General features: G+C 31.7%; 2 protein-coding genes across 14 annotated transcripts in view; both read left to right on the forward strand.

The window, feature by feature from the left end:
• LanB2 (laminin subunit gamma-1) overlaps positions 1–1,222 on the forward strand; it is a 329,357-nt gene extending 328,135 nt beyond the window's left edge. For all 3 annotated transcript variants that reach the window (XM_074121158.1, XM_074121160.1, XM_074121159.1), the window contains 2 exons: positions 42–154; positions 244–1,222. In XM_074121158.1, the coding sequence (XP_073977259.1) occupies positions 42–154; positions 244–366 (236 nt within the window). In that variant the 3' untranslated portion in view covers positions 367–1,222. The remainder of the gene's footprint in view (positions 1–41; positions 155–243) is intronic.
• A 3,193-nt stretch (positions 1,223–4,415) lies between these two features.
• Vinc (vinculin) overlaps positions 4,416–14,701 on the forward strand; it is a 32,904-nt gene continuing 22,618 nt past the window's right edge. For 4 of the 11 annotated variants that reach the window (XM_074121168.1, XM_074121169.1, XM_074121172.1 and 1 more), the window contains exons 1-5: positions 4,418–4,668; positions 12,275–12,382; positions 13,091–13,236; positions 13,639–13,834; positions 13,915–14,059. In XM_074121168.1, the coding sequence (XP_073977269.1) occupies positions 4,612–4,668; positions 12,275–12,382; positions 13,091–13,236; positions 13,639–13,834; positions 13,915–14,059 (652 nt within the window). In that variant the 5' untranslated portion in view covers positions 4,418–4,611. Of the gene's footprint in view, positions 4,669–12,274; positions 12,383–13,090; positions 13,237–13,638; positions 13,835–13,914; positions 14,060–14,701 lie in introns of all 11 variants that reach the window. The other 7 variants (XM_074121165.1, XM_074121166.1, XM_074121167.1 and 4 more) reach the window with 4 other exon arrangements.

Raw genomic sequence — 14,701 nt, forward strand, 5'->3', positions numbered from 1 at the left:
ATCTAGAAATTGTTAAACTTACTAAAACTCTCTTCTTGCAGATGAAGACACATTAGAACAACTTGAGAATAAATTAAATCTTACTGAACAACAATTTAAAAATGCAAACTTGGATCATCAGTTGGAGTTACTAACTACGGCAAGATTAAAACAGGTATTTAAAAATACCAATATAATAAATGCTCTTACTTTTATATTGTTTAAAAATTATTTCGTTTATGAGCTACTCATTTGGTTTACCAGCAACAACAACTGAAAAACTATGAAGAGGAACTTGCCAGATTGACAATAGAAGTTGAAAAAGTGCAAAATATAAATGATGCATTGCCAAGTGGATGTTGGAAAAGGAATAGGCTGGAACCTTAGCAATGTTGCGTCCACTTTTTTTACAGATTCCTAAAATTTACTATACCAAAGATTATTACCTAGATACAAGTAGAGAATACTTTGGATATTGTGCCATGTTTTGTAAACTTTTTAGTGACATTCGTGTAAGTGGCGTAATTAATAATTATAATAATAGTAATTGAGAAATTTAAAGTTATGAACATTTTACAAACTAATGATCTTCATGTGTATAATATAGAAATATCACTGAAATGTGTTCAATTCATTTAAGTGATTATCATTTGTGTGAAAAATAACAAATGGTGAAGTCATTATGTAGTTTAGTTTTTGTAATATTTGTTTGGAAATATCTTTGTGTACATTATTAAATAAATAAGTCGCCTTTTTCCTTTGCTTTTATTTTATAATATTAATGACTATTTGTCTCTGACCATAGTTTTTGTACAATACCTAAGTTTTAGTTTTGCAATTTATTTGAAGTTAAAGCAAACATTTTACATATCCAAACACTTGTTTTTGGAGGAGGAAATAGCTACTAAGTAGCAAGAAACTATATTTAATATTGAATGTAAAAATAAATTTTTACTTCCTTTGTAATCTCTGGCAAATCTTCTCACTTATTGTAAATTTTACACGTCAGGATTAGATTACTATCGTAATTACATAAGTTCAATATCTTGTTTGGGTACTAAAATCCAAATTATTTCATTTCTAAATTATTTGTCCATTTTTCAGTAAAAACTGTTTCAATCAATCTTTGCATTGTTGTCCATTTAAATGATTTCTGAATTTTCTCGTATCGACTATTAATTTTAAAAAATGCCATAAATACTGTTTCTGAATGTACAGTCTAAATAAAAATCAATTTCACTTATATGAAGAACTCTTTATTTTTAACATTATTCTTTAAAATTTAATTTTCATATTCTTTAAAATATGTTGGTAAATAGATATTAGATGAAAAGTAGATTGAAGATTGCAATACATTTTGATGATCAAGGAGTGCAATTTCTAAACATTCTGAAATAATAGCAAAGCAAGAAAACTAAACAACTAACTAACCGCACATTAAACAGGTTTTAATAAATTTATTATTTCAGAAGTTTTTTTTTTTTTATTATTGTTGTCAATCGTGTGCAGGATAAAAATATTTATATTAGGACGGTCACAAATCAAGTATAACACATTTTAGGCATTAAATTTAATTAACTGTTCAACATGTTTACTATTTTTGAGTATTGGACATATAATAATTAAAACGAAAATTATACGTTCAAGAAAATTCATTTGCTTATCCTTTTTGGCCGAAAGTCAGAAACCAAAGAGAATTAATATGCCATTAAATATTGAATCTGCATGAATGAATTAAAGCTACATCATCAAAACTAGAAAAAATAGTTTATAAAAAGTTGAAAGCTCCAAAACTAAAATTAGCATGATTGCACATTTTCTGTTCTAACTAAATTTTAAAAATATTGAAACATATTATATGGAGCTCCAGGCTAAGGAGACCGCCACTATATTTTTTTAACAGGTGTGTATAAAGTAAGCCTCAATCAGCAGTCCAGATTATTTTATTATATAATTTTTATTTAATATAAAATAAAAATCCAAACTTCTTCGAAAATATAATTGTCTTATATTCAGCTGCCACAGTACAAACACCCACCGTCGGCGGAGAAGATAATAAATATTGTTTTGGTTTTGCAATTAATGAGAGTTAGCTATTAACTCATCCACTCTTTGCATGTTATTAAACTATTTGATTAAAGATGTCTATGTTACCCAATTTAAAATAAAGATTGAACAATTAATATAAATTAATGTGCCTTTCATAAGCAGATAAGAATTAAAGTAGACTTGAACCAAAGCTAAACTAGTGCAGGCTAGTTTAGGACAAAACTTGAGGACACTGAGTTGAGACATTGGATAGTCTTCTTTAAATGCTTGGGTATTTTATCTAGTTGTCCCTGTTTTAACGCTATTTTCTGTTTCCACAGTACAATTAATATTTTAATGAGTGGAACTAGGTTTTTTTACCCATACAGCCTTCATTTTGGTATTTAAAAAGATTACTTCATTATTGTTACTTTTGCCCTTATTACAATACAAAAAAGTCAGTTTTAATTTGTAACCCCTGTAAAAATCATAAAATATGATAATAATTTGTAACATTATTAACTATATTACACAACACTAGCTGGAGTACCCGGCATTGTCAGTTTTTTTAAATTTACCACACATAATGACTGTAACAAATAAACTAATCAAAATTTCTTTTAAAAAATGGCTTTGTTATTTTTAGGGCATAATGCTCTAAAATACCTGTATTTTTTTCTATTCTTTCCTCTAGTCTCTATTCCAACACGCGGTAATTTGTAGTCGCCCATTGTTTTGATATACTGAGACCAAGTCAACTTTTTAAATGATTTTGAACACATTTATTTGTGGAAGGCTTTATTATTTGTTTTATCCTTATGTACAATGGTCGAACATCAACCTATATTGGCACTTTAACCTCATCGCGATCCTCCCTTAAATTCCTATAACAGCAATGGAAAGTTAGGCACCAAATCTCTTGAGCATCACCTTGTGAGATCTACTCTGTGCTCCGAACATAATAATTCAAATAGATCTCACCGATTGTGTTGGGTAGTTTATTCAACTCCTTCGTTATCAACACTCAATACTTTTTATCATAATTCAAACGTCTTGACTCAAAAGTGTATTCTGTAAGCACACCTACCAAATCTTTTAATTTCCTCAGGAATAGGAGTTGTTTGGTCTACCTACCTACATACGTACTTGTGATTCTTTACTTTTCCTGAGTGTTGACACTTCTGCAACTCTAACTGCACTTAGCATAAATCCATGACTGCAGATCTGATTTTAACATAATGATGGCTCTTCCCGCAAGTTGTACAACTCAGTCGCCGTATAGAAATATATTTGATTTGACCATTCTAGTAAATGATTAAAAGAATGTATTTCAGGTCATTCCAGATGTTATAACTTTTATAAGAGACAGTTTATTGCGAGCATATCTTTATATTTAATCTACTTATATTATATTAATTAAACAAATGATAATTTCAAATGACATATATTTTATAATTTGACTATATTCCAGCCTTGGTAAATATTATCCTTTCCATCACACTCAGCCTCTTCTTCTAAATGGCCGCTTCCGCTGCATCCCACTAACCAATCGTGGCAAGCACCCTGGGCACTCTTCCTAATTTCATCTCCTTACTGGTACCCGTTGGCTGCCTGGAGCGGTTGTGAAGCATGTGTTCATTAACTGGTCGGTCCTAATATATCAAAGTCACTAATTATTTTTAGTAATTATTAAGTCACTAAGATATGTTCTGTCACTATTTTTTTTCCAATCTTGTCTTATTCCTTTGAGAGCTGGTCGAAAATATCGCGGCTTCTCCCTTATTATTACAAACTCGATGAGACGACCCTCTTTTCCCGCTTTAGCTATTGCTAGTATCGATATTCCCAAAGCAGCAATACTGACACCTTTTTATTTTATGGAATTTTGTTTGCTATAGAAAATAATCTAATCATTGTGCATAGATCTGTACATGATGTCTCATAAGGTTGAACTCAGGAATAATTCTACCTGATTTACATGGCCCTGTTTGATCCATTCTATTATTTTCGATTAGCTCACCTAAGCTTTTCCTAATTCCTATTCTTGATGGTGTCCTAATTGTAATAACTCTTCTTATAAGCAGGAAGTACACCGTATTGCTTATAAGAGCAACTTTTATTTTTCCTTAAACTTTTTAACCAAATATGAATAAATAAACATAATTAACTCTTATTATTAATTTGAAACAATTATACTAGTTGTCTTTTACTGATTTGGAGGGGGGCTTTATACTCTCTACTGATAAAATTGTTAAAACTAAGGAAGATACAATGTTTAGACCTTACAATGTATTTTTGAATCAAATTTAGAATAATCTTAGCATAACTACAGAGAATGCGTGCGCGTGTAAGAGGGGCCAGTGAAATGAGGTAAATATTGGCAATGGTGGGGTCTGCCAACTAATGTCAAGCCAAGCCAAGGTCCAAGACCATCAGTTAGTTTCAGTTGGAAGTAGTCGTGTGACGGGTAGGTTATACAGTAAGCCAGGTTCTGTGATTAAATACTAGCGTTTTTTTTTATGAAAGTGAAATTATTTTTTAAAAAAAAACTGTTTTTATTGTAATAACCTCACTTTCAAGAATTTTTAAAGCTAATTTTTAATAATGCCGGTTTTTCACACAAAAACCATCGAAAGCATTTTGGAACCTGTGGCGCAACAGGTAAATTTCAATTAACATTTTTAATTTTAATCTTTAAATTTAAGAAAATTTAGTTAAAGAATTAAAATTTGCTAACATATAGGTAAGGGGTGTGGCTGAAGCACCTGGGTGTATAATATTGCCATTAGCAATAATTACGTTAACGTGCTTACAAATTAATATAATTAAATAACTAAGGATCTTTAATAAGGGTGGATGATGTTTGCATTGTTTATTTTTTTAAAGTCCATGCCTATTAGTGACGTCATCACTTCACTTCCATAAAAGGTCATGAGCTAATGGTTTGATCAGCGCTACCAGTTTTTCAATTTTTTTTTTTTTTATATTTCTGATAACGGGGTGTACCTTAGTGATCAACTTACTGAATAGTTGCCATTTCTTACTAGTGGAGCCAAATAATAATGTTACAACTAGTATATGACTCAGTTACTATTTTTAGAATACAACAAAAAGTGCTTTCAAATAAATCACTTGAATGGTCTCATTTGGAATAAACTTCATTAATGAAGTCAAATATGATAATTCAACATACTGAACAAGTTTGAAAATATTATGTGACGAAGGACATTATATTAAATGTAATTTTACAGAATTTTGAAAATAAAGAAAAGTAATCGTATATTTTTTTATTTTAAATCCTATTGTAATGTCTTATTTTCGATTGTGTACATTACATGCTTTTTAGTACGGTTTTATTTAGTCAGCTGTTGGTTTAAACTCAACTCTTGAAACTCTTAAAATGTTGAAATCGAACGTTGACATGGTACAAACCAGATGCTATCATTGAGATATTTCTATTTTCTTTGTTTTTATTAAAAATTATTTCAATAATAAATGTATGAGTTTATGAGCTTTAAAAGATCTTTCTAATCATCCGATACCTTGGATGATAGAAAAATTTGATGTATGGAGTGAAATATTACCACTACTTTACTTGAAAAAAGCAAGAAAACCCTTGAAAAGTGTGCCTAACTTAATTGGCACTTTAGAGCTATGTTCCGCGTATGGTGAGCCATTTCTTGATGAAAGGTGTGCTGCGTTTTTATAAGTAGTTAATTAGTCAGAAAAATATTTATCGAAATGGAAATAGCTGAATTTGAGTGAATTTTCTACCTTGACTCCTAGTCGTCTTAATAACTGAATCCTCTGTTCAGGAAGTGAGGGGCAGCAACATGCTGCCTTCAAAGAGTGGTTATCCCCAATTTTTGGCTTCCCGCCTTCTTAGGGCTTCCTTGATCGGAAAGTGAATTAAATTAGCAACCCATTCTGTTGCTTTTAGTTTGTGGGGAACTTTCTTTGGAATACCTTGGAGGGACTGGGAATAAAGGGTTGGTTACACGGCAAGGGGCGGATCCCTAAACGCCGCTTCCATTCTTCTTAAACGCTTTAGGTATGCCTGGTTTCTATTCATTCTATGAGGAGACATCCTCAGAACATCTCAGAGAGTCGTGATGAGGTAGGCTTATGGGAGTTATGATCTCCGATTACCAGATCTTCTTGCTCTTCCTAAGGTTTCCTTTAACCGCCTGAATGGTTACCGGGTGCTACAGGTTATACCTTATCTAGCTTTCCTTTCTGTTTCTTTTAATTCGGGGTAGTCTTCTCCAGAAAATCTTGGAGAGCATTGAGGATAAGCGAATGTTGATACATTTTGAAGATCCTTGATTGGCCCTTCTTCCTTGTAGAACTTGGATGTGTTGTGCTACAGAATAAGTAGTCCCATAAAGTAGAGTTCAGTATATCTATATTTTGGTTGATAGATCACGTCAAAAAATCATATCGTTCTGTAATAAACCGATAACTTTGTGGTATGCCAGTTGAAATGGATGTAATATAATTAGAACGGAATGCGGAACTCTGCTTCAGTGTGAAGCTGCACTAACTTCTCCCCCAGGATGGACTTAAGAAGCATTTTTATAAAAAAAAATTAAATAAAAGTTTTAGATCTACATGTGTTCTGTATGGAAAAAAGTTGAAAGCAAATTGTTAGAATCGTCTCGACGAAATCTCCCTGAAACTGAAAAATTGATTCACTTTCGGTTGGATGAGTTTGCCCAAAAAAACTTTCTGCCGTTTCCATTTTTGAATTATCCATGGTCTCATACAAAATGCAAAAACACCAGATTAATTTCAAAAAACTAGTGACAGTGGGCCTTAAAACAAATACGGTGAGAATCGGCACATTTTCTCAATATCTTCTTGTACTGGTAGAGGAGTTTAATAAGGTACTTACTTTAGAAATAGTTTTTTAACTTTTATAAATCGTTAAACAACTTCTGGGGCAAAAACAACAATAAATTTGCAATCAATTGTGAAAAAATAAAATAAATAAAAATAATTAAGAAATAATATATAAACAAGTACTTTGTTTAGTAGCCAATCAGAATTTACTTCTAGTAAAACCTGTCGACAGCTGGGGAGTTGCTAGCATGAAACCACTTGAACGTTACGTGTCGCTTTTTAGGAGTTGCAATGTCACAAAAGAAGAATCGCAAATCACCTGCTCTAACCATTGTGGGTTTCGGACATATAATTTCTTTAAGTGAACCATTAATATAATTAAATTGCATTACCACCCACCCTCACAAATATAAACAATTTTTTTATTAAAAGGAATATTATTTTTTTTAAAGTTTGACATTTTTGCAGTACATCCCACTTACAGCAAAAAAATTAAATCTGAGTAAAAAGTTTATTGCAGGATAGTAATTCAATTCTGTTAGTCTGCATTTATTGGAAACAAGTTAATTATTTTAATTATTTTGTTTGTGAGGATAATTACTTAAATAATTTTTTTTTTTTTTTTTTGAAACATCACCTTATCGAGTTGATTGTGGCCCCACCTCTAGTAATTGAGGAGATAGTGTTACATTATTACGCGCTTTATGAAAAAAAGTTAGGCAATGAACTCATAATAAAAACAGAGAGGAATTTCACTGTCGCTGTTTCTTTTCTTTAATAACTGTGATGAAAATACTATTGTATATTGAAGCCATTTTTTTTTTTTTTCAGGATATTCAGATAATTAAAATTTCAAAAATAATAATTTTTAAATTGTTTATCGATCATTTCCCAGAATATATTTTGTAAAATTTAATTTTTATTAATATTAATGAATGAATGAATAAATATTTATTTCAATAAATATATACATACATAAAATAAATAATGAAGTATAATGTTAAAATAACATTTTAACCTTCATAACAAGTGAGGGACGAGAAAGGTTAAGTGAGCAGGATAGGAATCCAGGGAAAAAAGGAGAGGAAAAACCTACAGCTAGAATATTAATTAAAAAGAAGTACAATAAAGGCGTTAAGCTAATATTTTTCTTTTCTTAAGGAGCGGTGATGGACAGTGTTGTTTGTAAAGACAGAATACTGTCCGGAGGCCAGTAATGTACTGATAATATTAGTGAGAGATAATTGTAAGCCTTTAGAACTGAAATAATTGAGGGTTGCAGATTAATGATACAATATCAATAACTGCGGAGGAGTAGAAGATTGTGTTGAACAATTATTTGAAGTACGTAGGTGCCAAATTAGGGTTACATCCGAACGTATCTTAAACTAAAATAATGAGAACTCAAGTAAAAAAAAGTTTCTCTAGCAGGCGGAGTCATAGAATATGTTTAGGAGTTCACATACCTGGTTGGGGTCTCAGTCGGTAATCGTTCTAACATGAAGCAGTAGAAGAATGGCCCCTGGAATCGGCTGGTTCTTAAACTGTAACTGAAAGGCAATATAAGGTTAAAATGGAAAAAAAATAGTATTCGAAAACTGCATACTGCCTAACAATCATGGACTCTTACAAAAGTCTAGGAAACCTAGATTAATTTGTAGCAGGAACGGTTATACGGAACAAGTTGGGCATTATAATGAACAGGCAGGATCACAAATGAAGGCTACAGTTAATAGTTTCCTATTATGCAGTGCTGTTCATGAAGAAGTTGCGGAAGTAGGCTGTGTGGGAAGAAGCTGTGATGGTAGATGGTAATACACAGTTACCGATTAGATCCCATAAGCAGTTCAAGAGATGGATGGATGGTCGAACTGACAGTTGTAGAAGGTGTCCACTGGCGTGCAAAACCAGAGGCCGAGGTTCGTGAGAGAGGAGTGGAGTCAAATGTCTCAGCTACTTTCAGTGCCCAGGACGGTCACCACGTGCAGTAATAATAACCCATGGCGAGGAAGGCATGTACATAGTATAGTACTATGTGAAGTGTATTGAAGATCGAATGAAATGAATACTCACTTTAGTTTTAGACAATAAGGGATTATTAATTTATTTTTATGGAAGAGAATATAATTCTCTAATGATTTTTTTTTTTCATGTTTTGTGTATATAAACTGTACTTGAGGCTAATAAAATCAAATAAATAAGCCTTTAGGCTTTAGTCTGGGAGGAACCAGATCGCCTGAGAGTTAAAAATAATAAATAAAAACGAAATATGATTCAAATACTCCGATTTCGAAGATAATTCAAGAGAAAAGAGCTTTTCAATATTGTAAGAGAAAGTCATCCGCTCATTTTTACTAGATTTGTTTAACTACATGTAGAGTTAGTATTGCTACGTGTGGAGTTAGTATTGCTACATGTAGAGTTAGTATTGCTACATGTAGTGTTAGTATTGCTACGTGTGGAGTTGGTATTGCTACATATAGAGGTAGGATTGCTACATGTAGAGTTAGTATTGCTACATGTAGAGTTAGTATTGCTACTTGTAGAGTTAGTATTGCTACATATAGAGGTAGTATTGCTACATATAGAGGTAGTATTGCTACATGTTGAGTTAGTATTGCTACATGTAGAGTTAGTATTGGAAATCAGTGCTCTAGATCAGAGGTCTTCAAACCTTTCTTATTTATACAGGGTGTATACGGAGGAGAGGTCGAAATTTCGGGAAGTGATTCAGCAGCTCAAATGCAACAAAAAATATTCCATTCACTTTGGCCCGATTCTTAATAGTGACCAAGATGTTTGCATTTTTAACTTTCCCGTCGATATTCGCGTTTTTCACATAAAAACTGTAACTTGTCTATCCTTTATCCTACAACAAATCTGCTTATTTCAAACGAAAGAGCATTAAATTTCCTATAAATCTGCTTAACCCAGAGGATTAAAACGTTTCTTTAAACAAAGAAATCTGTACTTTAATGTCTAAAAAAATTCGTTATCGATGATTTTTGTTAAAATTTTCAACCGTATTTTTTTCAATGATTAATGAATCAAGGAGTCACGAGTCACCCAATTACAGAAAAAGTTGTGCATTTATTAAAGTTTCAAGACCATATGGATTTTGTTTTTAATAAAACCCTAACCCGAACAGAGAGGTGTAAATGCAGAAAACTGGAATGTTGCGTAACCGATTTTTCACTGATATCAAATTATTAATTTCCTCGTGTCAATTTTTGGAGAAGGAACAAAAAGAAAAGTAACTATTTTAGGTTTTAGCAATTATTATTTAATAAAACGGAAGTAAAAAATACAGTGGCAATAAAACACAGTAGTAATAAAATACAGTATGTAGGTAACTAAAATCGCTACAAAAATTGTTCGCATTGTCCCCGAATTCGCAATGCTTAATTTTTGATGAATCTAAATGTCTAATATTTTTTACAATCTTATCTTAAACTTATCTTTAATGACAAAATGGAGGTTTTTTTTCCATAAAAGTTAATTAATAATAATTCAAAACTAATCAATTTTTGGAGAAGGAACAAAAAGAAAATAACACTTTTATTTTTGAATCATTATTAATTAAATCTGATGGAAAAAAACCTCCATTATGTCATTAAGATAAGTTGCACAAACAATTGTAGTCAACTACTGTATTTTATTATTGCAACTGTAATATTCAGTGCAGCCATACTCTAGAACAGGGGTCTTCTACCTGGGTTCCGCTGAACCCTAGAGTTCCCTGGGAACGATGGCAGGGGTGGGGTATACCGCGAGTGATCACTATTTGCTCAGCCAAAACGCATGTAAAATGGAAATCATCTATGCAATTGTCTTATTAAGATGTTTTTATTAAAATTAAATAAAGATACAAGAATAATTTTGCGAATTTAGATGGAGAAATGCTTTGATATAAACTATTTTATCTGCTACATAAACATGATGTTCATTCAAGAAAACTCATGAACTTGAAGGGTTCCTTAAAAGTGTAAAAGGCTGAAGACCCCTGCTCTAAAATTTTACCCTTTTTTAAAAGTTTGGTTAAAATTAATTTGTTTAAAAGTAAGAGTAGCATTTGCCGGAAGTGAATTGATTATGTTCTTGTTTATAAATCACCAAAAAGAAACAAGGGCTTGTTTATATAGCTTTGGAATTTCCGTTGATGTCATAGCGATAACTCAATAAATGTAGCCCATAGTGTTTGTTTATGTGACTAATTATTATAGGCAGTCATTGTGAATGTTTAATGATGCCTAGCAAGAATTATTACAGTCTTATGCTATTAATTATATGTGTCACTTCATCTTTTATTATAATAAAATATGTCTTCTCTATTTTGAAACCAAAATCTTTCGCTTTCATTTAAAGAAATTGTGGCATTTCATTTAAAGAAATAAAATCCAGAATTAAAATCAAATTAACCATGGTTAAAGAGAAGCACTCCATGCGTTTTCTGAAGCTAAAAGCAATCCACCAGTGGGGGAAAAAAATTCTTCAAAAAGTATTGCAATATTTTCAGATAGAAGCTTCTACACAAATTTTTAGGTGTGCTAGCCACGAAAAGATGTGAAATGATCATGCTACGCTTGATAGTAAATCTGTGCTAATGATGAATTAAACTCTGAAAGTTTCTGGCTGTGAATGGAACAATGCCAAAGTTATTTCAAACATCCATTTTAAAACTTTATTGCGTCTGACTATAACGTTGGGAAAAATATTTAAGAAGTAAAATTTGCCTCCTGAAAAAAAAAGTTATATAAATGTCATAGCGTTTATTCCAGTCAATGATGTATTCTTTCTTAGTTTTGACCCTTCTTGCCGACCATAAAATTAGCTAACCAAAGTTTTGCCCATAAGTACATTTTTTGAAAACTTTAACTAAATTTAAATGAACGTGCTTTAAAAATCTTTTATTTTAATATTTAATTTTCTTCTTAATCTAAAAAATAATACTGACAAGGTATTATACAAGTAAACAAGAAGCCAATGAATTCAATGTTTTATAAAAAGAAGAAATATTTTCATTCACGTTTTAGACGCTAAAATTTTTCTCCATTGGAAAAATTATGAAACATATGAAATCTCATGTAACCGGATTTCCTGCCTGAATAATTCTAGTGCACCCTGTCTTTACTGATTATGATTGAGTCTTTTTTCCTACTACAAAAACGATCTAATACCATTTACAATAAAGACCAATAAGATCAACACAGACGCTAAATAAAACACTAATCAACACTCTGTCAAGAACTCAGAAAACTTAAAGCTTTATTGGTAAAATAAAAACCGTACAATCTAGTTATTATTTTGTTTGCATGAAGGATGAAAAGATCTCCAATGGACGTCTGAATTGTGTTATACCGTACTTTCAAACAATGTAAACAATGCCATTAATTTGAGTTTTTATTTATTTATTTTTCTTGTGCAGGTTTCCCGTTTGGTAATTCTACATGAGGAAGCTGAAGATGGCAACGCGATGCCGGATCTTGAACGGCCAGTGCAGGCTGTCAGCAGAGCTGTTACTAATCTTGTTAAGGTAATGCCTTACAATCTTCAATTATTTGCATTCTGAAAAATAAACATTGTCAGCAAAATAAAGAAACGAAAGTTTTAATTGGGTTTAAGAAAATAGATGTTTTGCTGTACGTTTTAAATGTTCAACGGGTACGATATTAGTAGAAATAATAATAATAATAATTTATTTTTTAATTTAAGGCGCGACAACTTCTGAAGGTCATTGGCGCGCGGAGTTTTATTCAGTGCTCTATCGCCTCAGTTTCTCTCATTACAGACAACACTCTTTATCAACGGGCAGTGAGCTATAAGAAGTTCCTAGGAAGAGAAAATCTAAGGGCAAGCAGCTGGATTCAAACCTGGGATCCGTTTGGGGACCCAGTACGCTAATCACTTCCCTAAATTATAATAACAACAATATATATATATATATATGAATGAGGGAACATATAAGCTGAGAGGTTTGTGAATTTGGTTCTCTCGCGGAGATTTCTGTTCTAGTCTAACCTGCCCGTCTTAAAAACTTCTTCTTGGAAGCCGGAGTGCATTAAAAGAAGCTTACCCAAATGACCTTAGATGTTGAAGCGCCTTCAATTTATATATATTAACAATATACATATATAAGAAAGTAAATGTTGGATACCTCTATTAATATTTTAATTGTTTCTATAGAAAGTGAGTTAAATTTGAAATAACTCTAGAAGATTATAATGAGTTTATAATGAATTAGGTTGGACGAGAAACAATTAGCAGTAGTGATGACGCAATTCTTAAACAAGACATGCCGTCAGCACTTCATAGAGTGGAAAGTGCTTCCAAGCTGCTGGAAGAAGCTTCTGCCATGCTGAAAGCTGATCCGTATTCAGGTCCAGCCAGGTAAGCGTGAGCTAGGTTATTTTTATCGTAGAGTTAGGTAAAAAAAAAAAAAAAACATGATAGGATGCCAACTTTTTTTTAATATTTAATTTTTTAAGAGAAAAAGGAATATTACAGATCTGGCGAAAGATCCATATTCTGAAGGTGGTTATCATGTAATTTAATTATTACTAGTTTATTTTTTATTCCTTCAAAACAGAACTATTCCGGCTCTCTGCCAACCTGGAGCATTCCCTTGAAATAGCTCTTGCACTAAGTTCCAGCGTCTAGGTTAAAATAAAAACGTTTACATTATGTTTTGTTATGTGTTGATTTTTACTGCCAGCAGTATTTATTGTAAACATTTTACACAGTTTATTAACAGTCAATTATTTAGATATTTCATCTTATGTTTAACTTTAGGAAGAAACTTATTGAAGGTTCGAGAGGTATTTTACAAGGAACTTCATCATTGTTATTGTGTTTTGATGAATCGGAAGTTAGAAAAATTATAAGAGAATGTAAAAAAGTTCTGGATTATTTGGCGGTAGCTGAAGTCATAGAAACAATGGAGGACTTAGTGCAATTTCTCAAAGATTTGAGCCCTTGTCTTAGTAAGGTAGAAAATTAAATAGCTTTTGTCTTATTAAGAAAACCAATTCTTAAAAAAATAAATCTTATTTTCTTTTTCATGTTTAGGTATCTAGAGAAGTTGGTGCTAGGGAGAAAGAGTTGACACATCAATTTCACAGGGAAATTTTGATCAGATGTTTGGATCAAGTTAAAACTCTTGCGCCTATACTCATTTGTAGCATGAAAATATTCATCCATATCATTTCACAAGGTAATCTACTTCACATTCTATTTTACAATTTAACTTATTGTAGATTATTCTCTCTATTTGTAACAAAAAGATAAAATTAAGAGTCTAAAATCTGAAGTTTCTGCCCTTTTTAGAGGTTCTATTAAACAAACTTATCTATCAGTAATATTTACAATAAAAGTTTGAAAACCTCTTACGTACGAAATATTAGAAAAAAAAAAATCAATATTTTTCATTTTCTCATACAAAGTTAAATATGCTACTTCAGAGTTGAAGTCCAAAAAAATGTATTGTACGCTTTTTTTCAAAGAATATTAACTCATCTAGTGGCCCTTAGTATTTGTTCTTCTGATTAGTATCTTACATTACACTACCTGGTGATGAACTGTAATTTCCAAAAAAAGAGGGCCATGTCCTGAAGCCGAGTAGGCTGTGGAAGTTTATTTCAAAATATATGTGCTTTAAATTCATTTGAGAGAATTGACTCTTTAATTTAAGATATTTCAAAAAGTAGAGTACTAGATTTGTACAGTGAATGACTCATTAACACGAGAAATAACATGGCAAAGTATATTCAAAAGCAAATTTATAGTTTTTTTGGGGGGGGGGGGGGCGCCACGGTAGCCGAGCGGTTAGAGACGAGACCTGCGAAGCTTATGTATG

This window comes from Rhodnius prolixus, unplaced genomic scaffold (genome assembly GCF_049639745.1).
Source record: "Rhodnius prolixus isolate KJV_2025 unplaced genomic scaffold, Rpr scaffold_2, whole genome shotgun sequence".
NCBI lineage: Eukaryota > Metazoa > Arthropoda > Insecta > Hemiptera > Reduviidae > Rhodnius > Rhodnius prolixus.